The sequence below is a fragment of the Acomys minous genome (assembly GCF_964271855.1).
Source record: "Acomys minous genome assembly, chromosome: 4".
Classification (NCBI taxonomy): Eukaryota; Metazoa; Chordata; class Mammalia; order Rodentia; family Muridae; genus Acomys; species Acomys minous.
This window is the reverse complement of record NC_140486.1, coordinates 30,715,431-30,740,697: the sequence shown is the minus strand read 5'-3', so window position 1 is coordinate 30,740,697 and position 25,267 is coordinate 30,715,431. Positions and strand designations below refer to the sequence as shown.

Genomic DNA, 25,267 nt, shown 5'->3' with positions numbered 1-25,267 from the left:
TCATTATGACATTAGAAGACCCAGAGATCTTCTGCCTGAAAACTAAAAGACAGCAGTGTACTCACGGACCTGTTCTGACAGGACAGGCATGGAGGTTAGTGCACGAAGCATGCAGTGGCCCTGAGGTTATTTTTCTCGTTGCAGGAGATCAATGAGACAAGAAGAAAACATGAAACACGTTTGGTGGAGGTGGATTCTGGGCGTCAGATTGAGTATGAGTACAAGCTGGCTCAGGCTCTGCACGAAATGCGAGAGCAGCACGACGCGCAAGTGAGGCTGTACAAGGAAGAGCTGGAGCAGACCTACCATGCCAAGGTGAGCCTGCCTGTCGGCGCGCTGGTTCGCACACCGTGGCAACACACCCTAGCCACCCTAAAGAGTGAGCGCCCGCCTGTCAGGGTGCTGGTTCCACACCCCAGCAACACCCTGGCCACCCTGAAGGGTCTGATGACAAATGTTTGTCTAGTTCTTTTCTTTAAAGTTTTTGTTGTTGTTGTTGTTGTTCATTTGTGTATACAGGTGCTGTCTGCATGTACCTCTGCATACCAGAAGAGGACATTACAATTATAGCTGGTTGTGAGCCGCTGTGTGGGTGCTGAAAATTGAACCTTGAGTCCTCTGGAAGAGTAGCCAGTACTTTTACTGTTGAGTTATCTCTCCAGCCCCAGGAATCATTTCTAAAAACCAGCACAAGCAGCTTGAGAGATGGCTCAGAAGTTAAGAGCCCTGGCTGCTCTTCCAGGAGCTATGAATTTAATTCTCAGCACCGACGTGGCAGCTCGCAACCATCTATAATTGTAGTCCCTCTGCATTCAATATGGTGCACAAATAATACATGCAAGCAGAATACATGTACATATTAAATAATGAAAAAAATTAAGGAAACTTTAGAAAATTAGAAAAAATGATTCTCTTGTTCTTTAGGAATAAAATAATGAATGTATATTTAATGTAGCTAAATATAGACTAAAACTACTAGGATATAGATGAAAATAGTAAAAGTTGATGTTTGTATCAGTGGTCACTCATGTCACATTGGAGTAATTAAGCTCAAAGTGTCTTAAGTACTTTCTGATTCTAAGCACTTCTGGTGCCTTTCCATATGGCCAGATCACCAGGGTTTATAGATGTGTCACTCCCTTTGGGCAGCTTTTGTTTGAGATTATAGAAAGGCCAAATGGAAAACCTGACAGTGTTCATTTCGGAAGTGTGGAAACATCCCATTTACATGAACAGATCACATGATAAGTCTTGGCTTTGTTTGCAAATTATTTTTTATATGGTGCTATATAACTGAATAAAAAATTATTAGTTGGAGGCAGAGTTAGAACACTGATGAAGTCCTTTAAAATAATTTCCATTTGGGCTCATACCGTCCAGGTTGGATCTTAGTCATTTAATGAGGTGGGAATGGGCATCACACACACGAGGCCAGACGGAGAGTTCCAGCGGCCGCCCATCACTTGCTCCAGCGGCCGCCCATCACTTGCTGAGTGCTTGCGTTGAGCTAGACAGTGAAGGAGGCAGGGTTCCCACTGACTGTGGGTTACAAGTACTGGGAGGAACGTGGAAGTACTCTCTCGGCTCTCTGTCTGTTTCTCTCTCTTGGCTCTTGATAGCTTTCACTCCTTCTCTCTGTTAAACACGCATGTGCACGCACACATGCACCCCATTTGGAGATGTGGACTTTTTTTTTTTAAAGGTTTATTTATTATGTATACATTGCTCTGCCTGCATGTGCACCTGCAGGCCAGAAGAGGGCATTGGATCACATTATAGATGGTTTGAGCCACCATGTGGTTGCTGGGAATTGAACTCAGGACCTCTGGAAGAGAGAGTCGGTGCTCTTAACCTCTGCGCCATCTCTCCAGCCTGTGGACATTGTTTTTATGAGAACTGCTTTTGCTTCTGAAAAGCAGAGTGTGGTAAAAGTCTATTCTGCGTTAGATTTGGTGGGTTTGGATTAAAGACTGTTTCCTATGAGACATCACTACAGTCCAGTGTCCATTGTCCAGTTTCTTTGTTAGTGCCACTCTAGGTAGTAACTGCTGAGTGGGTGAAATACTGAAAAAACAAACCGTGCTAATGACCTAGAGATATTGAAGTTGTTTAAATTTGTAGTTTTAGAAGTGAGTCTGAAGAGAGGTTTGTGGTGATGGACGTCAGCAAACCAACCATGCTTTTCTTGTGTTTCATCAGCCAGTTACCAGCAGGGCTTACGTTTGAAATGCCTTGGTGAGTCATGCATGGTTCCTCATTTGTTAGTTCTAACTTACTAGGAAAGACTGACTGCGGCTTCCTGTTCTTACAGCTTGAGAACGCCAGACTGTCCTCAGAGATGAACACATCCACTGTCAACAGCGCCAGGGAAGAGCTGATGGAGAGCCGCATGAGGATCGAGAGCCTTTCCTCACAGCTCTCTAACCTGCAGAAAGAGGTAAGGAGGCGTCTTCCTTCGAGCAGAACTGAAGTTAAACGGGAAGGCTGTGGCTCGTGCCATCACTGTCTACCTGTTTTGCCTACCTGATGCCACTTCTCCCTTTGTCACAGATGAGGCATTCCTCCTCCTCCTTCTTCTTCTTCTTTTTTTTTAAAGATGTCTTTTTCCCATAACATAAATATCCTATAGTTTTGTGGTGGTGTGCATCAATAATCCCTGCACAATTCCAGGCCGGCCTGGTCAGCCAGGGCTCCTCCATAGTGAGATGTTGTTTCAAAATCCCCCCTCTTCCCCAAACACCTGAGTAAGATACCGCTATCCCTACCTAATTAGTAGGTTGCCTGAAGACTGGTCGGTCGCCCAGGGGACACACCACTGGTGTTCAGAAGTACTGCTCAATCTCGACTTTGTTGTGCGGCTCCCCGCACATTCTTTTTGGTCACACTTGGAATCCAAAATGAAGAAAAACATACAAAAATTGTGGGTGGTGAATGCCTTCTTTCTAAATTCTCCTTGCAGTTGAAATAGTGGTTATGTGACTTTCTGTACTCATTCATAAGGCACTGGCCTCATCGACTTACTGGTGGATACCTTAGTGGCAGGTGCCTGCATCTGTCCTTGTGTTGGTTGGCTGCCCGCTGTGGTGGCGTGCTCCAGGTGGTGTGTAGTAGGCCTGGATGTGGCTTCAAGTCAGGTTTCTTCTGAAATGACACGTTAGCTATGCATGCATTCAGCATTGCCTCTGTCTTAATTACATGGGAAGTAACGGCAGTTTTCATTTTCCTGAGGGGAGAAAATCTTGTTTAAACTGTATGCCATTCTTCCTTTATTCATTCATCGAGTAAGTTTTTCTTGTTTCTTTTTTCTTATTTTTAGCAAAATCTTTTAAAGGTACAAAGTTATTGTGGGGTTTAAAAAATAAGGCAGGAAATGAGTCCCATAAAACAGATTTTTGTACATTGCTGCTTTGTGTATTTTATCACTTGTGTCTTAAAACTTTAAATTATTAGCTGGGCAGTGATGGTGCACGCCTTTAATCCCAGCACTCAGGAGGCAGAGAGGCAGGTGGATCACTGTGAGTTCAAGGCCAGCCTTGGTCTACAGTGAGTCCAGGACAGTTGGGGCTACACAGGGAAACCCTGACTCGAAAAACCAAAAACCAAAACAAAACTTTAAATTATTTTAGAATAAATTTGTTCTGCTAGTGTTTTGAAGTTTGTGTAACAATGGACCATCCCACTTGAAACCGCAGACTTGCCTAGAGACTTCAGGGTAACAAAGGGTTTTTCTCTTTCTTCCCAATATTCCCTTTATCTTTGAGAAATTTGCTCTTTCTTAGACTTTCTTAGTCCTCTGGGGCTACTGTTACACAGTGTTAGTGTTACAAACTACTTCTCCCAAGCTCTGAGATGGGTGTGCGTGCCCCCCCCTCTCTCTTACACACACACACACACACACACACACACACACACACACACACGCACGCACACACACACACGCACACACACCCACCCCTGGCAAGCGGTTTACTGTAGGTCCCAGTTCCGGAGGTTGGGCAGGCTAAGGCCAGGGAAGATTGAATGAGGAGGTCCCATTTTCATCCCTTAGATGGTGCCCATGTCTTCTTGTGGCAGGAGGATAAATATACCCAACTGCCCAGGGCCTATTGAGGGCGCAGCTGAAAGATCCCCTCTTAGCACTGCCATGTTGCAGAGTAGAGTAGGAGTTTCAAGCACGTGAAACCAGGAACATTAACTTTACGCTCCTAGAAGCGGCCTTTCTGCCCCTGTGGTGAGTGGATACAGCACTCAGTCACACATTGCTCACACTTCCCTGTCTCCCGTTTGTGTGGCTCTTGTGGCCAATCTTTACTTTACCACTGAGGAGCTTGCAACTTACTGTGGTTAAACAGCAGTGAGTTCTGGGACTTGGAAGCCTGTGTCCTCTGACCTCAGGTCACCTTCTTGTTTTTCTCCTGTTTCTACCCCCTGCCCTGCAACTGCTGTAGATTAGTGGGTTTTAAACTGTCATCCTTGGGGATCCTAAGAGCCTGCTGCTGTGGTAAATAGACAAGCACCTGCTTCAGCTGGAGTGGCTTTTCATTTATCAGGGCAGAGGGACTTTTCCTGTACTCATTCCTGGTAAAGGATTTATGTTGAGGAATAAACGAACACACTCACAGACGTACACATGCCTGTTCCATCCCACTCTGTAGTGTCGTCCTCAGACTCCTGGGTGAGCTTCCTGCCTGTACTCTCAGGTGTTGGGATTGTAGGTGTGCACCTCTGTGCTCAGCCTGATAGGGGTGAGTGTTTCACCCTTAGAAAAGAAAAAAAAAATCTGTTCAATGCTTTTTCCATTGTGTGTGAGTGTTGAGTCATGGTTCTTTCATCATGCTGGTCTTGGGCCATAAGAGGTTCCTCTGCGAATAGGACCTGTGTTCCTGACGTTCTTCAATTTCAGCTTGAAACAGCCTTTCACGAAATGCTTTTATAGCCAGGTGGTGGCAGCGCATGCTGTTAATCCTAGCACTGGGGAGACAGAGGCAGAAGGATCTTTGTGAGTTGGAGACCAGCCTGGTCTACGAAATGAGTCCAGGACAGCCAAGGTTACAGAGAAATCCTGTCTAGGGGGTGGGGGGGAAGCTTTTAGAAGATTTAGGTAGAGAGATGAGAGCAATATTGTTTGGGCATTGGGGATTTCATGCACACTTGTACTTGTTTGCCTGCCTTGCAAGAGTCTTTCGGGCACACCAGAAGCACCCATGATTTCTAACATCCAGATTCTGCATCTGTATCCTAATGAATCAGTATCGCTGTGTTAGCAATTATAGATAGAACCTGGGGCTGGGGCGGTGGCTCAGTGGTAAAGTTAAGAACGCTTAGTGCTCTCTTAGAGGCTCTGGGTTCGGTTCCCAGCACCCACAGGACAATTCAAAACCAACCATAAGTACCTCTGGTTCCAGGGGATCTGACACTCTCCTCTGACCTTTGTGGGCACCAGGCACTCATGTGGTACACATACATATATGCAGGAAAAATAAATAAAAGACTAAAAACAAAACCAAAAAACCCTAAAGAGATTGAAGACAAGATGTTTTAGATTTGGCCTTTTTAGAAAGGAAATAGAAAATGGAAGCACAGGTGGGGAGAGGCGCCTCCGCGTGGCGCTGGGTGTGAGTCCAGGGTAGGTTGAGGCCTAGTACAGTTCTTTACATCTTATCTGCTCTGGCTGCCTTGTGCGGAGGTCAGAGGACCACTTTCCTGGAGTTGGTTCCCTCTTCCACCGTGTGGGTCCTGGGGATGGAACTCTGTTTTGTCAGGCTTGGTGGCAAGTGGCCTTTACTGGCTGAGCCATTTCACTGGCCCCTTACTGGTCTAATTTTAGATTCAGACTAACGTAGAAACAGGACAGTTCTTCTGTGTCTTATTTGGTTTGCCTATTGGTAGCATCTTGTATTTCCACAGGACATTGGTCAAAATCAGAGTAAACTAGAAACAGGACAGTTCTCCTATGCCTTATCTGCTTTGCCTATTGGTAGTGTCTTCTGCTATCATGGAACGTTGGTCAAACTCAGAAACTGGCAGTGACATATTGCTGTTATCTAGACTGCAGACCATTTGGATTTCACTAATTTTTCTCTTTCAGAGCACCACATGCTTCTCTTTCTGGTCTAAGAGTTTTGTAGGACTTTCTTGTTTTTTCGTGACTGAGTGTGAAGGAGAACGGGGTGGTGTCCCATTAGGTGCTCGCTCTTCAGTCTCTGTTTGTCGGGGGCTTTTCACATGATTAGACCAAGGTTATGAGTTTCAAGTGCCAGTTTCATCACATCATATCAAGGACCACGTGCAAATAACTGGGGATGGATGACTTAACAGATTTTTGTTCTGTTTGTTTTTTAACTCTTTTGGGGTCAGTAGTTTTTCATTTCCTGCTGTCTGGTCCACCCAGACAAGAATTAATAGAGAGAGGGGGACCTATACGCACTAAGAGAGCTGCTCTATAAAGGGTTTTTCTCCCTTTCCCCTTCGTTTCATCACTGGATTGTGAACATTTTTACTGCTTTGGTTATAATCCAGTGCTGCATCATTTGATTGGCTCACACAATTCTACTGTTGTCAGTTTCGTGGGTGCCTTACTTTTCACTACTTTATTATTTGTAAATTATTATTTTTTATTAATTGTGTGCTTATTCGCATGTGGTATATGCATGGGAGTACCGCTGCCTTTGGAGGCCAGAAAAGGGCATCAGACCCTCTGAGGCTGGAGTACGAGGTAGTTGTGAGCCACCCAATGGGTGCTGGGAAGCAAACCTGGGACCCCTGGAAAAGCAGCAAGAGCTCCTAACTGCCAGGCCACCTCTTTCTTGTGTTGCTGGGGATTGAAGCCAGGACCACGTGCATTCTCTGCAAGCGCTTTACCACGGAGTCACCCCATGGCATCTTGTTACCTGGTTTTATAATGTGCTTTAGGTTTGCCATGTGTTTCCCGGCCCCAGCCCTAGAATCATGCATTTCTCTAAGAAGTGCTGGCTCTTTTTCCTGAGAATGGTATGTGAGTGCTAAGATCTGCCTCTGCTTCTGGGCCTTCTCATAGAACATGTTGTAAATATCGCCCCCTGCCCCAACGAACACCTGGGCCTTCTTATGGAGTAGGTTGTACACACATCTTCTCATAGAACAGGCTGCGTACATGCTAACTTACCATAGTCATAATCTGTAATTGTTTTTCTATCTAGTCATATGTGTGTTTACATTAAGTTAAGCGGGAATAATTCACTTGTCTCAAATCTGACACTACAAGGTTCTTTTTTGGCTTTTTTTCCCTCTCATATATTTGTAACCAGGGAACTTTGCTTTTATCATGTTGTTACTTGTTGAGTCGCAGAGCCTGCACTTGTTCAAGGAGTAAGTCCTGTAGCGCAACATTTAGTGCAGCGTCCACCATAGGCCCCTCCCTGTGCCGCTGGTGTGGGCACACGGGGTTCTGGGGTCTTGGCTTCCATCATTGTTTTTGAGCTGATTACCCTTGTCATTTTCTGAGGCTGCTGAGATCAATTCTGTCATGGAGAAACATAGGTGAGTGATTACTCGGTAAACTACAAGGTTCTGAAGATGAACTTGATCATGTAGGATGTGTGATTTTTCTCCCTGTATGCCAAATGCGGCTTCTGTGGTTCCTGTAATATTTTACATCTCTGTGCCTTGTGTGCTAACCAAACAGAAGATGAGATGATGGCGGCTCATTCTAAAGAGGCTCTGCTGCATTCAGCATGTAGCCAGGACCCCCTTTTTCCTGTTCTTAGAATGTGCCCGAGCAGTTCTTCATAGTAGATTCTCACTTGAGAGAATATGCTGGCATTCTTTACTTAATTGATGCTTTTGAAGTGAGGAGCTTGTAGGGAAGTCAGACTTGAGGTTTCCACAGCTGTAGGGCAAACATTTATTTGGCTAATACTGAAAACTTCCTTGAATGTTTTCAAACTTTAATGTAGGAAATAGTTCTTCTTAGACTTTCATTACCCTAATTTTTTTTTAAGAGCTGTGTTTTATATTTTAAGGATTTGGGGGTTTAATTTCTCACTGTCATGATCTTTTCAGTTAGGAGTTAGCACTCCTGCAGGGCTGTGTTTGCTTTCTAGCTCAGGAGACGGTTTAAAATAGCTGCTTTGTGCTCACGTTGAAATGGTCCTAGAAAGTAAATGCTTTCCTTTGACTCTGAAGTCTAGAGCGTGTTTGGAAAGGATTCAAGAATTGGAGGACATGCTTGCTAAAGAGAAAGACAACTCCCGCCGCCTGCTGTCTGACAAAGAGAGAGAGATGGCGGAGATACGAGACCAGATGCAGCAGCAGCTGAGTGACTACGAACAGCTGCTTGACGTGAAGCTGGCCCTGGACATGGAGATCAGTGCCTACAGGAAGCTCCTAGAAGGCGAAGAAGAGCGGTAAGGGCCTCAGGCGTCCCCATGCCAACGGGCTAGTTCTTGCTCTCACATCCTTTTCTTGTCCTTTTTATATTCAGTAACTTAGGACTCTAAAATGCTCTGGGTTAAAACCTTTCTCCTGTCTCAGAGATGTTTGCATCACATTAAGACATTTACAAATGGCTCATAGTAAAGAGCAGCCCGATTAGGAGTTAGCCGCCCTGTGCAAGGAGCTCAAGCATTTGGAAGGGTTTCTAGAGAAACCCAGTGCATTCTCCAGCAGGGATAACACAACCTTTCTCATTGTTTTGCATTTCCATCAGTGTATATTTCCAAGTGTATTGAATGGGATGAAATTACATTATTAAAATCTCTCACTTTTAGGGAAAAGAAAACACTCATTTTAAAAAGGAGAAAAGCAACTTTGAACTCAGGACCTCTGGAGGAGTAGTTAGTGGCCTTAGCCTCTGAGCCATCTTTCCTGCTCTCCCCTCCCCCCCCCTTGTTTTTTTAAAGATTAATTTATTATGTATACAGTATCCTGCATGCATGCCTGCACACCAGAAGGGGGCAGCAGATCTCACTATAGATTATTATGAGCCACTATGTGGTTGCTGGGAATTGAACTCAGGACCTCTGGAAGAGCAGACAGTGCTCTTAACCTCTGAGCCATCTCTCCAGCCCTCTGGTGTGCTCTTTCATTGGAGGTTTCAGGTGTTTTAGTAATGTAATGAGCACACCAGCACGACTGATTGCTACTTTAGTTAAAACATTTATCTGCATTGTATAACATGGTGAGGGACTTGCTTTGGAACTGCGTGTGTAGACCAAAGCCTTTATGAGGCAGGCACTTGGACTCCATCAGCAGGACTCTTCTTTCCCCGCATAGATTAAAGCTCTCGCCAAGCCCTTCCTCCCGGGTGACCGTGTCCAGAGCATCATCCAGTCGCAGTGTGCGCACCACTAGAGGAAAGCGGAAGAGAGTCGATGTGGAAGAGTCGGAGGCGAGCAGTAGTGTTAGCATTTCCCACTCTGCCTCAGCCACGGGGAACGTGTGCATTGAAGAGATAGATGTCGATGGGAAGTTTATTCGTTTGAAAAACACTTCTGAACAGGTAGGTGGACGCACCCGCCTTCAGGCCTGGGCTGCACACTGCTGGGCTGCTGCATCCTGTGTGTATTGCCGCAAGTCTAAAGCCTTTTGTGGCCTGCAGATTTTCCTTGGTTTTTCTTATGCTTATTTCTTGTGGTTGTGGAGGTGACATCCATGTGCTACAGCTGGGTGTGGAGGCCAGAGGAGTTCATCTTTCTTTCCACCATGTGCAATATTTTAGTGGCAGGCACCATTACCCACTGAACCATTTTACGAGCCTGAGATTTTTTTTCTCGTTCGACTTGCTTTATAATGCTACATGCTCCTTCACCCGAGACCTGGCCATTTCATGATGGCCTTCCCAAAGATGAATTGTAAATTTTCCTTAGCCAGATTGGTGAAGAAGGTGAAGCTATTAATAAAAGCTTTGTGGAAGGATGTGGATGTAGGCTCAGGTGTGTTGAGCTCTCAAAGTTAATGAATAAACAAATGCTCATGATCTGATTTATATAGAAAAAACAACATGAATCTTCATCTTGAAATAGTTTGTGTGAACAGCAAGTGTCAACTGCAGGGAGTCTGGGGTTTGGAACTGGAACTTTAAAGAGCTCCATGGTTCTGAGGGGCCTGTGAGCATGTGGGACGGTGCTGAGGAAACAGAGTCAGGCACAGGGGAGGCAATGTCATTTGAACCATATGTTCAGGGTCTGCTAAAAATTTGTGAGAGCTCTCCTTTTCTCGCCATATTATTAGGACAACTGTGAGTGTTGTAAGTGCTTAAATAAATCAGACAGCACAAGCAGTTCCAGGAGAGAGTGGCTTCTCAGGCTGGTTGGCCACAACTTGGAAGCAGAGTAGCAGCCATTGGTCTATCCTGATGCTTCCAGATTCCTGAGGCAGGGCCCCAGGAGAGTGCAGCTAACCTCAGCCTACACTGAAACCTTATTGCGTCTACACGGCTCCTCCCTGGGTAGGGGCCTGGGGTTGACAGCACTCAGCTAGGTCTGCCTTATTGCTTCTTTGGCTCAGTTTTACACCCTCACTAGCAGCTTAATTTGAACAAAGCTGGAATGGGTTAAAGGAGATAAAAACAATTTTTCTCCGTTGTTAGCCATGAGTGTGTATGATTTAAGCATGGAGAGCCGTCATATCTTGGGTGTTCCATTTGTGTTTTGATGCCTGGATTGTGTTGTAAATCTGAAAGACCCAATCAGACTTAGCAGTGAATATGATCCTTTGCTGTGATTTTCATCTCTTCCCCAGTTTTGTCCCCTTCTCGGGGTGGTTGTGGGCGGTGTAGTGCTCCTCACATCACTGGTTACTGAGAGCAGAGGTCATTGCATATCCTGGGAAAGCCTTAGCATTGAAGAGCCTGCGTGGCTCATGGGTTTGGTTATTTCATAGTTTCTGTATATGTGAGTAACCTTGTTATCTTGTGTTTTGTGACTAGGATCAACCAATGGGAGGCTGGGAGATGATCCGAAAAATTGGAGACACATCAGTCAGTTACAAATATACCTCAAGATATGTGCTGAAGGCAGGCCAGACTGTTACAGTAAGTGAACTCAGCCATCAGCTAACGTCATTGTCTTAGTCAGAGGTAAAACAGTTGTAGCAAGAAACGAAACAACAGTTTGGTTGAAAGAGAAGTGTTTTAGAAATAGGCTTTTGGGGTATTACATGTGCTATTAAAGATTTTAAAATTCTGTCCTAGAGTGGTGGGAGGAATTGACATTTGGGTTATTTTGTCTTCTAGACGGTATAAAGTAGCTACTTACCTCTTGACTGGTACTTGTAGCCTAATGCAATCCAGGACTCTGAAGCTGATACCAGCATCCACGGAAAGCAGCCGCTGCCTGAGTTGCCTTGGGCGGGCAGCCTTGATGTTCTGGTATCTTAAGGCTCCACTTAACCCTTAGCTGTTTTCGGGGTTGGAGTTGCAGGCTTGGGTTTCTTTTCTTTTCTTTTCTTTTTAAGATTTATTTACTTGTTATTATGTACAGTGCTCTGCCTGCATGTACACCTATGGGCCAGAGGGGGCATCAGATCACATTATAGATGGTTGTGAGCCACCATGTGGTTGCTGGGAATTGAACTCAGGACCTCTGGAAGAGCAGCCAGCTCTCTCAACCTCCGAGCCCCAGGCTTGGGCTTCTAACAGGTCCTGCAACTCTGCCACTTGGGAGATTGAGGCAGAACATTCTAAGTATAAAGGCATCCTAGCCTGCATATTAGAAAGACTTTGTCTCACAAAATGTCCTCCTGGGCTAAATGGCTTTCTAGCTCTTCTGGTTTGGGTTTCTGTTGATGTCTTCTGAAAGACTACATTTTAAACAGTTTACATATCAAGTTTAGAGAAGTATAAATTATAGAGCAAACAAAAACTTCCTTTGTTTTTACTTAGCATGCTAATTATGAAACAGTAAAATGTGCTAACTTTTGATTTTAAAGAAGCATTTTCTGCTGTGTGTGGTAGTGCATACCTTTAATCCTGGCACTCAGGGAGGCAGAGGCTGTGAAGTGAAGGCCAGCCTAATCTACAAAGCAAGTCCAGGACAGCCAAGGCTACACAGAGAAACCCTGTCTGAAAAACCAAAAAACAAAGGGGAAAAAAAAGCATTTTCTTCCTTGAAGAGTATAGATGGCTTATTTTTATGGGTTTAAAAAGTAGCGAGTACTTGTAGGCGTGGTAAACACACACTTGTAGTCTTAGGGCTTGGGCAGTGGAGGTCAGGAGTCTAAGGTCATTCACAGCCAGAGGGAGTTTGAGGCCAGCCTGGGCTACATGAGAGTCTGTATCAGGAAAGCAAAAAGGTACCTGTTTTAGCACGTTTATAACCCAACCCTCTAGGGAGGCAGGCGGATCACTGTGAGTTTGAGGCCAGCCTGGTCTACAAAGTGAGTCTAGGACAGCCAAGGCTACCCAGAGAAACCCTATCTCAAACAACAACAACAACAACAACAAAAACAAAAAAAACCCCAACCCTCTGGTGCCTAGTGCAGTGGGGTTTGTTTTTGTTTTTTTGAGACAAGGTCTCTGTAACCTTGCCTGTCCTAGAACTTGCCCTGTAGAGCAGGCTGGCCTTGAGCTCTGTTCGCCTCTGCCTCCTGAATGCTGGGATTAAATACCACATCCAGCTTCCCCCTCCCCACCTTAGGTCTCCCTCTGTAGCCCAGGCTGACTTGGAAGTCATCACAATTCTCTCACATATTTATAATTTTGATCAGTACAGACTTTAATGTTTAAGACCAAAGGCTTAAAACGCAGGTTAGAACTTGTCTAAAGTGTAGAGAATTTTGACATCTCTCTGAACATAGCAGGTGCTAATTTTGTAATAATGGGTGGAAATGAGAACAAATACCTTAACTACTCTATTCTTCTCTTTAGTAATTACAGTGAGAGACGATTGCTTAGTTCCATTATATGTCTTAGGGCAAGTGCATAATGTGTTTAAAAGGAACACTACACTTGGTATTTTAATTCAGAAGGTTTAGATTTGAATATTCTCTCTCTATCAATGTGGAGCCATTATGCCAATCATCTGCTTTTCCTGCAGGATGCACTGTCCCAGGGACTAAAGAGGTTGCTCCCATAGGTGTTTTATGGCAGGACACTGCACTTTTCTTCAGTGGCTCGCATTCAGTGTGATCAGCTTTGTGGGACAGTAGTGAGGGGGGGCAGTTCCCTCTGACAGTGAACAAGGCAGCCCTAACTATGCCTTTAAACAGTTATTGCTATAGTTTAAAAACTTACAAAGGAACTGTATGTAGTTTATTTGTTTCTGAATATGATATAAGAGCAGGGCGTAGTGGCACATGCCCTTAATCTCAGCACCAGGAAGGGCGAGACCGGTCTACAGGCGTTCTAGGACAGCCAGGGCCACACGGAGAAACCCTGTCTCAGCAAAGAAAGAAAGAAGATAGTATTAGCTGGCCATGTAACTTTTCCCTGCATTTTTGGGATCTGGGATGCCCAGCATACCTCTTGTTTGATTAGCCGCTTCTCAGGCCTCATACTGATGCGCTCTTAGTCTAAACCAGCTATGTGATTCTATGTAGACTAAGCAAAGTGTCTCCAGAGCCTAGAACAGGAAACACTGCACTGTCTGGAAGCAGCTCAGGCCCTGTTCATCCGTTTTTCCATTTCTTCCTGGTAAATGCTTCTTTCTGTTTGTACCGATCATGGACGATCTGGAAGCCTCCATGGGCCTTTCTGCCCTGAACTGGGGGCAGGTAACTTGGTTTCTCTGGGGTACAGGTCCAGCCACCCTCTTGTGGGGTTTAAACACTCTTAGTCCACCTGCTGCAGGAGTGTGACCCCACAGCCTGACTCTTCTGAGATGGAGAGTGACTTAAGGGAGGAAGAGGTGTGTCTTACAGAAATTCAGGGCCTGGAGTTTGTACTCTGCAATTTTGGTGATCAAGTCTTCTGTATTCTACAGCCAGTTACAGATTTTTTTTTTTATTTTTACCCATTTAATTTATTCTTTCATTTGCTTGTTTATTACTTGCTTACTTGTTTATCTACCTATTTGTTTACTTATTAGGTTAAATTAGGGCTGGTTATATCTGCCTCTGGGGACAGTGAGATCACAAAGATACAGTGATTTTTCTAGGCTTTATACCTAGGTTTTTTTTTAATGCCTGTGTCCTGATGTGTGCATCACATGCATGCGCATGCCCACAGCCCAACTCCCGGGCGGACGTGGGTTTCTGATTGCCATTTTTTTCCATTCTACCTTTTTCCCTCTGCCAAGAAATACATAAAACTATGGCAGAATTTCCATGCTGATGAGAGGAGTATATTTATTTATTTTTGGCTGATTTCAATAGCAATTATGTTTTGCCTGGAACATTTCCTGAATTCTTTGTGGAGCATAATCTGAGACATGCTAGGGCACTGTGACACTATCTCTGATTGGGGATGAGCCACTCTCTCGCATATTTCAGATAGACTGTTAGGTATAGAAGGTCAACTTCTGTTGTTGAAATTGGAGTTCTATGGTGTGTGTGTGGGGGGGCGGTATGTGTGTGTGTGTGTGTCAGGGTCTCTTGGAAGAGTAGTCCATAGCACAATCGATTATTAATGCTCCATTGAATAGTGATCTGGGGCCTTTGCATTGGTCATTGCTCTATATATAACAACAATCCCACCTGTTGTAGGTACCATTGCTGCCCTGTTTTTGTGGTTGAAGAAAGTAAGGCCAGAGTGTGTCAGCTTAATTCAAGGGCTCGTGTTTCCATATGCTTGTCATGAGGAAGCTGAATGGCTCCCGAAGCTCTGAGCTGTAGTCACCACAGACAGCTAGCTAACAGCAAAGGAGCTGGGACAGAGTTCTCAGACATTAGATGTGACAATTAAGTCTCATGTTGCTGAACTTGAAATCTGTGAGTGCTGGGTTCTGGGTGGACTGATGTCCTTTCTCTTTCCCAGGTATGGGCTGCAAATGCCGGAGTCACAGCCAGTCCTCCAACTGACCTCATCTGGAAGAACCAGAACTCTTGGGGCACTGGTGAGGATGTGAAGGTCATACTGAAGAATTCTCAGGGAGAGGTATGACCCCGTTCCCCCAAAGGGTCACTGTGCGGCTCACCAGAAATCCCACTGCAATGTGATGTAACTAAGGCTCCAGTCAGACCAAGGCTGCCGAGTAATTGATGCTGAGTAAATGGAAACCCTCACAAATTTGAAAAACAGTGTTTTATTGATTTATTAGCACTCGAGGGTCCAGTTGTCCTGGTTAGGTCCTGTCTCTACTGCTTTGGGACTTAAAATAATTTCACCTTTGAATAATCACATTTTATCAAAAACAGCATCTAGTATAGTAAGTTTACCTGGTAAATGCTTACATTGTTAACCTAGTAAATGTTTGTGTTGTCAACCTTACTAGTTCTCCGTGCTCAGGAAACTAGGTGTGTAACTGTAGCGTCTACTTCTGGCACTTTCACCATATCAGTTAGTTCTAGGATTCTTGAACAAGAAGCATAGCTGTATTTCATGTTTTATGTAAGGACTCCGATTCTGCATTATAATGCTGTTGTTGCTGATTCGAGGTGGTGCACATCTTTAATCCCAGCAGTCTGGAGGCAGAGGCAGGAGGATTTTTGAGTTTGAGGCCAGCCTGTTCTAGAGTGAGTTTCAGGACAGCCAGGGCTACACAGAGAAACCCTATCTTGGGAAAAAAAAAACAGAACAAAATAATAACATTGCTGTTTTGCTTGAGTCAGAGGAGTGCTTGTGCACTGCGTGTCTGTGGAGACCGACCTCGTAGAAGTGCAGCTCTGGCTAGGCTCTGGCCTCCGTAGTCTTGCTGCCCTAGCTCAAGTCCCACAGAGCCACCTTCACACCCAGCTGTGTTTATAAGATGTGTCCTTGGATTGACGGAGATAGGTCACATGGTCACATGGAGGCCGAGTAACACTGTCATTTGGGTTTCTTGGTGGGGGGCAGGGGTTGTGGTGGAAGGGGCTGTTAAATTTCCCATCAGCTCCTACTGAAGCAATTCCACCCTGGAGTTCTTTCTCGAATGACTTTGGACAGGACTCTAGGACACATTTACTTACTAGCTGCTAAGAGTATCAGGTTAGCCTGTGCTTAAACAGCGCAGTGTTGGCCCAGCTCAGCGTTCTCTCCGGGAGAGTAGCCTGAGCTTGAATGTCTAGTTGAAAATGGAAATGGGTCTTTTCTGTTGCACTTTTATGAAGGACCAGAGCTGTTTCCTTACAGTTTATCTGGACCTCTGCGGTATGTTACTAGTAATTAGTGGCCATCATCCTGGCTCCATTTCCTGCTGGAATGAGAGGTGCTGTCTTTGTCTTCGCACTACTCAGGTGGTCTTGCTGCCACCGCGGTCCCTGAGGTTACATTGGTTGGCCTCCAGCTTTGTTTTATTCACCATTTATTTAGCACCTTTTCTTGCTAGGAGCTAAGATCTTTAAGCAGAATTCATGTTGAGTTTTATAAAGAATTTAGTATGCCAAATCACTTGCACAGAATTTTTAGTAACAGAATAGGATAAAAAGCACTAGAAACTGCTCCATGGGTATTTCAAATTGGATACCAGTAGCTCCCCTGCAGGAAAAATAGAAGGTTTCCTAACTGCTGCTAATTATGCAAGATTCACTAGCTGCTAATGAAATGGCTTTAAAAAAAAAAAATCCCTGCTCCAACAATGCTGTCTCCTAAGGTAAGGAAAAGTGGCCTCTCTCCCCTCACTCCGCCTTCTGATTGGAAGTTTTCTTCTTGCTTTAGGAAGTTGCTCAGAGGAGCACAGTCTTTAAAACAACCATACCTGAGGAGGAGGAGGAAGAGGAAGAGCCCCTGGGAGTGGCTGTCGAGGAGGAGCACTTCCACCAGCAGGTATTGCTCTGATTTTTAGTAATTGAGTTCCTGAAAGCCTGTTGTGGGCGCCTTCCTGTTGGTGGCCCCAAGCAGTAGCTGCCCCCACTGGGGTGTGCACCCCAGCAGTGGGCAAGGCCGCAGGCTTGGGTGCTGTGGAAATGGCGGCCCTTTCCATTCTCATTTGCTGTCCGCTTACAGCTTTTGTCTTTAGTTTCCTGGTGTAGATAATGTGTTGTGCTGAACACACAGATTGCATTGTATGCCTCAAAGCTTATTTATTGGACCCTGAAAAATTTGTGCTACCAAATGGTTACAGCATTCACATAGGAACTCAAAACAGAAAACAAAACCCAGAGCCACACTTAGCTTCAATATGGAGCCAAATGTATTACTGTTACATTAAGTTGCTATTCAGTAAGTAATTGCAAAAGAGTTTACCTGCACCTGGGCTTTGTAGAATTCTCCAAATAAACTCCAAAGTCTGTTTTAACATAACTGATGAGCCTTCAACATATATTCTTAAGATGTTGAGTACGGTCATTACTTGGTCTCTTTTTCTTGTCTCCTTAGCTTCGTATTTAGCGTCTAGGTTGGCCTTGTGTCTTTGTCAGTGTTGTTGTGAAGAGACACCATGACCAAGCCAACTCTTAAGAAAACATTTAATTGGAGCTGGCTTACAGGTTCAGATTTTAAGTTTACTGTCATGGCAGGGAGCATAGAGGTATGCATAGTGCTGCAGTAGTTGAGAGCTACATCCTAATCACAGGCAGAGAGAGACAGATGCATGCGTGTGCACGCGCATGCACACACACACACACACACGTACATGTGCGTGCACGGCCTAGCATAGACTTTTGAAACCTCAAAGCTCACTGCCAGTGACTTCCTCCAACGAAGACCTCCTAATCCTTCTAATCTTTTCCAATAGCTGCTCCCTGAGGACTAACCGATCAAATACAGAGCCGGTGGGGAGTGTTTTTATTCAAACCACCACATCGCTTTCCCAGTCCTGCTCTCAGCAGACCTCATGTGCGTTACCCCACTTGTGTAGTGGGTTTTATTTAATCTGCACACCTTGTCATTTTGCTTGGCATAGTGAAGAATGTATGTTATGTTGGCTTTAGTGAAGAATGAGGTCAAGTTCCATTTCCTACCCTTGACGGAAACCTCATGATGGCTAGAAGTAAGGCCGCAGCTGAGGGCAAGTGGTGTGCGGGGATGTGTCATGTCAAACACTGGAGAAGGCGTTTTCGGTCTCACTTCCTTGGACAGTGTTTTGAAGGAAGGGACATTATTTGGCTATTACAGAAAGAACAAATGATAGTATTTGAACTGTCAGAATAAACCAATTTGGGCTTAAAACAGGTTTTTCTTAGTCCTCATGATGCTGTGGTTTGCCTGGGTTTGGAGAGGACTGAAAAGTAGTCTTTGAGTGTTGGGCTGGTGCTGCATACATTCCCTAGGCCTGTGGTTACCACAGTCTACAGCAAAGGAGAAACTGAATATCACAACATCTCTGGGCAAGCCAAAGAGTTAGCTCTAGAGCCACTGAGGAAGTAGACAGATTCAGACTCACTGGAGGTTTAGCATACTCCAAGAAGAGAGAAGAAAAAGTCCAAGGTGTTTGCAGTTTTGCAACTTTGGAGTTCAAAGGGGCAGAAGAGCACAATGGTGATGATCCAATGCCCATGAAGTGAGTCACAAGACACACAGGGAGTTTTGCTAGGCAAGTGACACTTAGCAATGAATGTCCCAGCTCTTATGTGTATGAGTGGTTTGCCTGTATATCTGTACACCTAATGGTGCAGTACCTGTGGAGGCCAGAAGGGGGCATAGGACCCCTTGGAGCTGATGTTACAGAGGGACTCAGACAGACCCAGGTCCTCCTGGAAAGAGCAGCCAGCCATCTGATCTCCCTCTCCAGCCCCCGCTGCAGCTCTTTAAAAAACACCTTTTAGAATTGTTCTTGTTTATTTAAGATGAGCTCTGGCTATGGTCATAATCTCAGGTAGCCTGAGCATCTATTTTAAGTTAGGTGGGAAATTCTTAACTGTTTACAGGCTTAGATCAGTTTCTGTTGGTATGTTTCTGGAAAAAAACTGGTACAACCAGAGTAGAAACTCAGCTGTGGCATGTGCTGAAGAAAGTCCTGAGGAGAATGCTAGAAAGAGTAAGATGTGAGCAGGCCTATTTTAAGTCAGTGATGTGGATTTTCAGTGCCTGTATTTGAAATGATTTGTGTTTAGAACATTGTAATATTGTTGGTACTGACCTTTCCTTCTGTTACTCCCCTCAGGGAGCCCCACGAGCATCCAATAGAAGCTGTGCCATTATGTGAACTCCTCAAGATAGAAGCATGGTAACCCTGTATTCAGTGCAGAGCCTTCTCAGAAGCACACGATATTTTTATATTTCCTTTATGTGAATTTTTAAGCTGCGAATCTGATGGCCTTAATTTCCTTTGTGACACTGAAAGTTTTGTAAAAGAAATCCTATCCACACACGTGGTTTCAAGATGTGAGTTATCGACACTGAGCTGACTGTACTGTTTGGAAAGGGGCCCTCACGTTTTTGGCATTTTTTTGTATGTGTGTATGTATTTTTTTTTTTAAAGTTCTTTTAAGAAGGGGGAGGGTAAGAAAACCACTGCGTGTCCGTCATAATTTGAAGATTGCTCCCTGTAGATGGGCATCTGCTCTTGGTCATTCCCTGCTATATGTAAAATGGTGCTGTGCGGGGGGGAAAGCAGTTTTTCAATATATTGAACTTTTGTATGGAATTTTTTTGTAATAAGTGATCAAGGTTACAAATTTTTTAAATAGAAAAGAGAAGACAAATTTTGTAAGAAGACAGTCATCGTGCACGCACTCTGGGTGGAGCTTCCTCAGAGCGGCTGTGTGTCGGCTACTTCTCTTAGATTCTTGATTCATGAGGGGAAAGGTGCAGACGGGGCTAGGGTGGGGGAAGGGCTTCTCTTCAAACGCGCTAGTTGTGTTTTTTAAGATAGTGTAACATGCTTAAATTTCTTATGCGACATTAACAAATAAAAAGTTGTTTTTACTATTAATCTACTGTCCTTTTTAATCCTTTAGAGCAGCAGTTCTTAGCCTGTGGGTTGTGACCCTATGGGAGGAGGTGGGCTGGCCCTTTCACAGGGGCATCTGAAACCATTGGTAAACAGATACATATATTATGATTCATTAAAGTAGCAAAGTTACAGTTATGAAGTAGCAACAAAAATAATCTTATGATTGAAGGTTACCACAACACGAGGAACTGTGTTAATGGGTCACAGCATTAGGAAGGTTGAGAACCATAGCCTTAGACAGATCTTAATAGGGTAGAAAGAAATGTTGAGTTTTGATTGGCTTATGTGAACTGGACTTCTTTCTCATTGATGCTTTCCCAATTAAGGAAGGGAAATAGAGAACCACTGAGGCTCCTTGGTACTTCTTCGGCAGTGATAGCACAGTGCTTGGTGCTTACTTTTCAGCTTATCAACAGTGGATGAAGACACAGAGTCGGTGGCGTTCATAGTGAAGGAGAAGATGAAGAGAGTTTAGAGTCTGTTCTTACTCTTGATTAAAATAGAAAGGGAAAAGAGATTCATTAGGCATCTCCTGTTGTGAGAGTGACTGAGCAGCAGCGAAGACGAGAACGTGGTGGCTGGCGTTCGTCACCAGGGCATCACTGGCTATGGGTTTGAGGAGCTTTCTCCTGTGGTTGCTTTAGCAGAGCCAGTTAACCTGGAGGAGCTGCGCGTCGGGAGCCTTGGGTGATATTTCAGAAACTAACCCAAAGCCAGTATTTGCTCTCCTCTTAAAATATTCCTGCAGTAAGCTGTGCAAAGCCTCCAGCTTTCACTTGAAAATAACTCACAAAGCCCCAAATTACTGTGCTCCACAGATTTACTGCATATACTAGTGCTGTCGCAGACACAAGATAGATGCTGGGTCAGAAATTCTGTCTGCTGAAGCAGATAAAATGATAACTTCTCAACACAGATTTATCTTCTGAATGGCTGTAGGGAAGACAGCTGTCCGTGGTTGTGAAACATTTTGCCACAAGATGGGGTTCTTGTCATCAAAGTGTACCCTAGGTTTACTACCAGATTAATTATGCTACAAAACCCAACACTTTAGGTATGCATTAAGGGGGGAAACCCCCAAATCGGCAGTTGTAACACACTAGAATATTGTGTGATGTGGTGAATTTTATCGTAAAAATCCAGCATTTAATTAACCAAAGTAGTTTGGCGCTTCTGGCTGTTTGCAGGGCTCAGCTGCTCTCAGCCTGTCCTGTGGACACTGGGGCGCTGAGGACACGGCTTCTGCATTGGTGGAGGCCAGCCAGGGGGGGACACACCCTTTAGGATGACCCTCTTATAACACATGTGATTCCATTTTCTCCCCTAGGTTCGTCTTGCATGCTTGGTTCTGACCTTCATGCTGCGCTGCGCTGTTTTTCTGACGTGGGTCTCGTCTCTCCTCCTGGGCTCTTCTGCATGTTGTTACTTGTTGGAAGCCATGTCATCTCTGTTCGCTGTCCCTCCGGCCTAGGGTTTTAAGATGCACGCTGACCCTCTGCTGCGTTTTAGATTTCTCCGTGCTGTATTCTTAGTTAAGTCCTTTGTGCTTACCTCACTCATTCTGCTCATAGCTTTGTCCACCTTGGCATGTATCCAAGCCATTGAGTTTCTGATTTCATTGGCTTCATTTCTGAAGTTGCCTTGGATTCTCTTTCGGCAGGGGAGGGTGGGGGGAGGGAGGGAGAGTGTGTGTACACACTGGAGGACAACCAGGAGCATCACTGCTGGGCTGGCTTGGAAGCTCCAGGTATCCTCCTGTTTCCTTAGCACCAGACTAAAAGCGTGCATCATCATGTCGAGTTTTTTGTGTAGGTTCTGGGGATTGAACTCAGGTCCTCGTGCGAGCCATATCCTTAGTCCACTCCTGTGTCACCCCGCCCCCCCCCCCCTTTGAAGAGTTCCTTTGTTTCATTATACATTTTATTCTTTCAATCATTGGTTTCATAGTTTTAGTAGTTCTGTTAGATTGAGTATTAGGGTGGTTGTCTTTATGTTATATAGGTACATTTGTTGATTTCCTAGGAGTAGATGGATCGCCTCTTGGGGTTCTAGGGTTGTGGCCACCTTTTTGCAAGAGTGGCTGTTTTGTTAGCAGTCCTGGGGTTTTGATGGTATTAGACCTGCCTGCACCATACTACGGAACCAGCCTTAGCTGGGGGCGGGGGGAGGGAGGGGAGGTTCTTCGTGCCATTTTAATTTGTCATCTAGACCTCTATAGATACCTATGTGCATTTTTATTAAAGGTGTGATGTGCCTATCAACTTAATGCACAATCCTCATATTTAAATAGTTAACTTGACGCCAGGCGTGATGACGCACACCTTTAATCCCAGCACTCGGGAGGCAGGGGCAGGTGGATCGCTGTGAGTTCGAGGCCAGCCTGGTCTACAAAGCGAGTCCAGGACAGCCAAGGCTACACAGAGAGACCATGTCTTAAACCCCCCTGTGCCCCCAAAAGTTACTTGAATATCTCTTTTCCTGGCCAAAATGCATTTTAAAACAAGAAGGGATCTCCCCCTACACCTCTCTCATGAGGTAGCTGTGTTTCAGAAGGCTCTGTGTGGAGGAGTGTCTCTGGTCCAGTGTGGGAGTCCTTGAAGCAAAGGTTTGATATTTTATGGCAAAACCTAGCATTCTGACACGGGTGCTGTCCTGCTGACGGAAGCAGTGGGTACCCACGGAGCTAAGATTTAGAATTCTGCTTCTTCTGTTTGGCAGCCTTTTGAAAGGAACAGTCAGCTAAATTGATGGAAGGGGAACTTGTTAGGTAAAATAGCCCAAAGTAGAGAAGGCATATTTCTTATTGTTGGGAGATCAGAGCTTCACCTTAATACGTGTGCTGTGTGGGAAGGACAGCAAATTCACAGGGCACAGCTCTGCGAGTGGAAGCCGCTTGGCTGGGCCGGCTTGGAGGGTCAGGCTGAGGGCAGGGAACAGTACACAGAGGAGGCATCGTTGCCAGTTTGCCCTGGAGATGTGTGCCAGCCCAGGGTGTGAAATCGCTCACTTCCTACCTCCTGCTCACTTCCACAATAATGCTTTCTCACTCACAACAGCTCAGTTAAGTCCCGTCCTTGGCTGACATTTCTCCAGGGACAAAGTATACCTCTCAATTTCAGGGGACAGTCTGCCCAGTAGCTTAATGACTTTATAACAATAAAACACAGATTTGCCCAAATTTATATGCGAGTGCTTTCTCCACAGTCTACAGTCTTGGTTTCCCTGCCAGCACCCTGTTCTGTTCTGCTGGATTTTTAGTTGCCCTGTTTCTGTGGGTCACCGTGGGAGCCACATGTTGGATCTTAAAGATTCCTCATATGTATGCCATTGCAAAATCATTTCTTTTTCTGCCTCTCTTTTCTGATGTGTGGTGGGTCGCAACATGCATTCTGCACCAACTCCTGTGCCCCCTCCCCACCTCCCCAGTTTAACTGGTCTGCTTTGGTCTGAGGAATACATGGGCATTTTAACTTGGCTAAATCCCTTGTCGTCCTGGGACCCAAGTCTGGCCACAAGTGTTAAAGACGGCATCGCTGTATGCACCAGAGGGGCAGCTGCCTCACTGTGTTGGCTTTTGAACTTTGTGGCTGGCAATGATCTCCAGCTAACTGTTCATTTATCCAGTTCCCAAAGGGAGTGCCAGCTCTGAGGTTCCCTCCAGCTAAGCCAGGGAGCCTCCTGCCTCACGCTGCTTGTACCAACCTTGGGAGCGCCAGGTGTTTGGACTTAGACCAGCCATTCACACGGTCTGGTCTAGTGCCTGAGGCCATGGTGCCCCCCCCCCCCCCTTTTTGGCTGCCAGTTGCCCATTTCCTTGTTCTAGAAGCTGAGATTTCCTGTGAGCCGTTTTCCTGGATGACAAGTCAGACCGATTCTCCTTATGTTTTTGTCGTGCGGGGGGGGGGGGGGGAATTAAGAGATTTGACCTTAGGGATGGGGGTGGAGTGACGGACGGAAGTCCACACTTCAGACCGCTCATTCTTTCTCACAAAAGAAACAGTGGCCTGGCCTCTGCTGTGAGAGGCTGCCATGGAGTGACAGGAAAAGTATCAGTGCCAGTTCCAGAAAGGGCTGCTGTGACACCAGAGTGTCCTGAAAGAAGCCTAAAGCTGACTTGGGTCCGTGCCTCGCAGCTAGGGGGCGGACTTGGAGCGCAGGGTCCTGAGACATGGTTCATACATGGGGTGGGGGTGGGGGTGGCAGAGGGAAGAACGGGAGGGACATGCTCCTCCATAAATGTTCACACCACATACCACCTGACCCAAACACTGCCCATGCCTCCTCATTCACTTTGTAGGTAGGGTACTGAGTAGGTCCAGTAGGGGCCATGTATCTGCTTGTTGTCCCCTCAGTACTCACAGAGGCCGTGGCTTGGCTTCAGGACTACCTGAGAGCTGGTTCTTTCTGACTGGTCAAATCTGTCCTCAACAGCTCTGCCTCTCCTGCTGTCCCTGGCAGTGGGCAGTGGGCAGTGGGCAGTGGGCAGTGGGCAGCAGACAGTTTAGGCAGTTAAGAGCACCACCCTCAGTAAGTGGAGATTGGAATCACTCCACGTGTCACCTGACCTCCCAATCCCGGTCGGATCCAAACTTCGTCAAACCAGTGACAAGTACTACAGATACTGTACAATTTAGGGGTGATTTGAAGAGAGCCCCGGCAAATGGGCTGCAGAGCCGGAGAGGGGTTCTGTTCCCAGCCTGAGCTCTTACTCGGGTCTGTCTTTGAAAAGATTTGGTTTTTCTGTTTGTTTGGTTTTGGTTTTTAATGAGCCAAGAATGTTATTCATTTCTTGCACTTGGAGTGCTCCTCGATGACATCGTTGGCCTGAGAGTCTTTGCTGTAGTCCTTAGCCACTACACAACTGCACCCAACCACTCTCTGTGGCTTCCCCTCTGGAGGGATTTTACAGAGGCCTAACCAACCATTCCCCCAGTTTCTTGTCGTCATCAACCTCAATCAGGTTGAGCTGGTGCTCAGCACACGGAGCCTCCATCAGCTTGACGTACACAGGCTCATCGATCGCAGTTGGATGCCAGCACACAAAGGTGGGCCTGGCGCCTGAAACGCAAAATTCAAAGTGAAATCACAACTCAAGTCTGTCTCTGGGCAGGGCATCCTCACTGGCTGTGGTAGTAAAGCCAACTAGTTAGTGCAGCCCCAACTGCTTACAGCTGGTAACCACTGGAGCTTATTCTTAATTTTCCTGTAGAGCACTGGCCTGTCTCCAGTTACGGGACCCCTCAGATACCATATCTTAGGGAAAGCTAGGACCACTTTCTTGTAATGTTACACATCAAAAGGTTCCAATGTAAATGTTCATGCAAGGCAGCATCGTACAGCAAGCATTTTACAAGATTCACAGTAGGATCTGTGTGATGCCC

At 45.5% G+C, this 25,267-nt stretch overlaps 1 protein-coding gene across 1 annotated transcript in view; it reads left to right on the top strand.

The window, feature by feature from the left end:
• LMNB1 (lamin B1) overlaps window positions 1-19,859 on the top strand; it is a 45,019-nt gene extending 25,160 nt beyond the window's left edge. Inside the window, exons 4-11 of the mRNA XM_084780702.1 lie at window positions 145-315; window positions 2,312-2,437; window positions 8,164-8,384; window positions 9,253-9,478; window positions 10,907-11,011; window positions 14,891-15,010; window positions 16,709-16,816; window positions 19,095-19,859. Of these exons, the coding sequence (XP_084636828.1) occupies window positions 145-315; window positions 2,312-2,437; window positions 8,164-8,384; window positions 9,253-9,478; window positions 10,907-11,011; window positions 14,891-15,010; window positions 16,709-16,816; window positions 19,095-19,136 (1,119 nt within the window). The 3' untranslated portion in view covers window positions 19,137-19,859. The remainder of the gene's footprint in view (window positions 1-144; window positions 316-2,311; window positions 2,438-8,163; window positions 8,385-9,252; window positions 9,479-10,906; window positions 11,012-14,890; window positions 15,011-16,708; window positions 16,817-19,094) is intronic.
• Window positions 19,860-25,267: the final 5,408 nt, after the last annotated feature.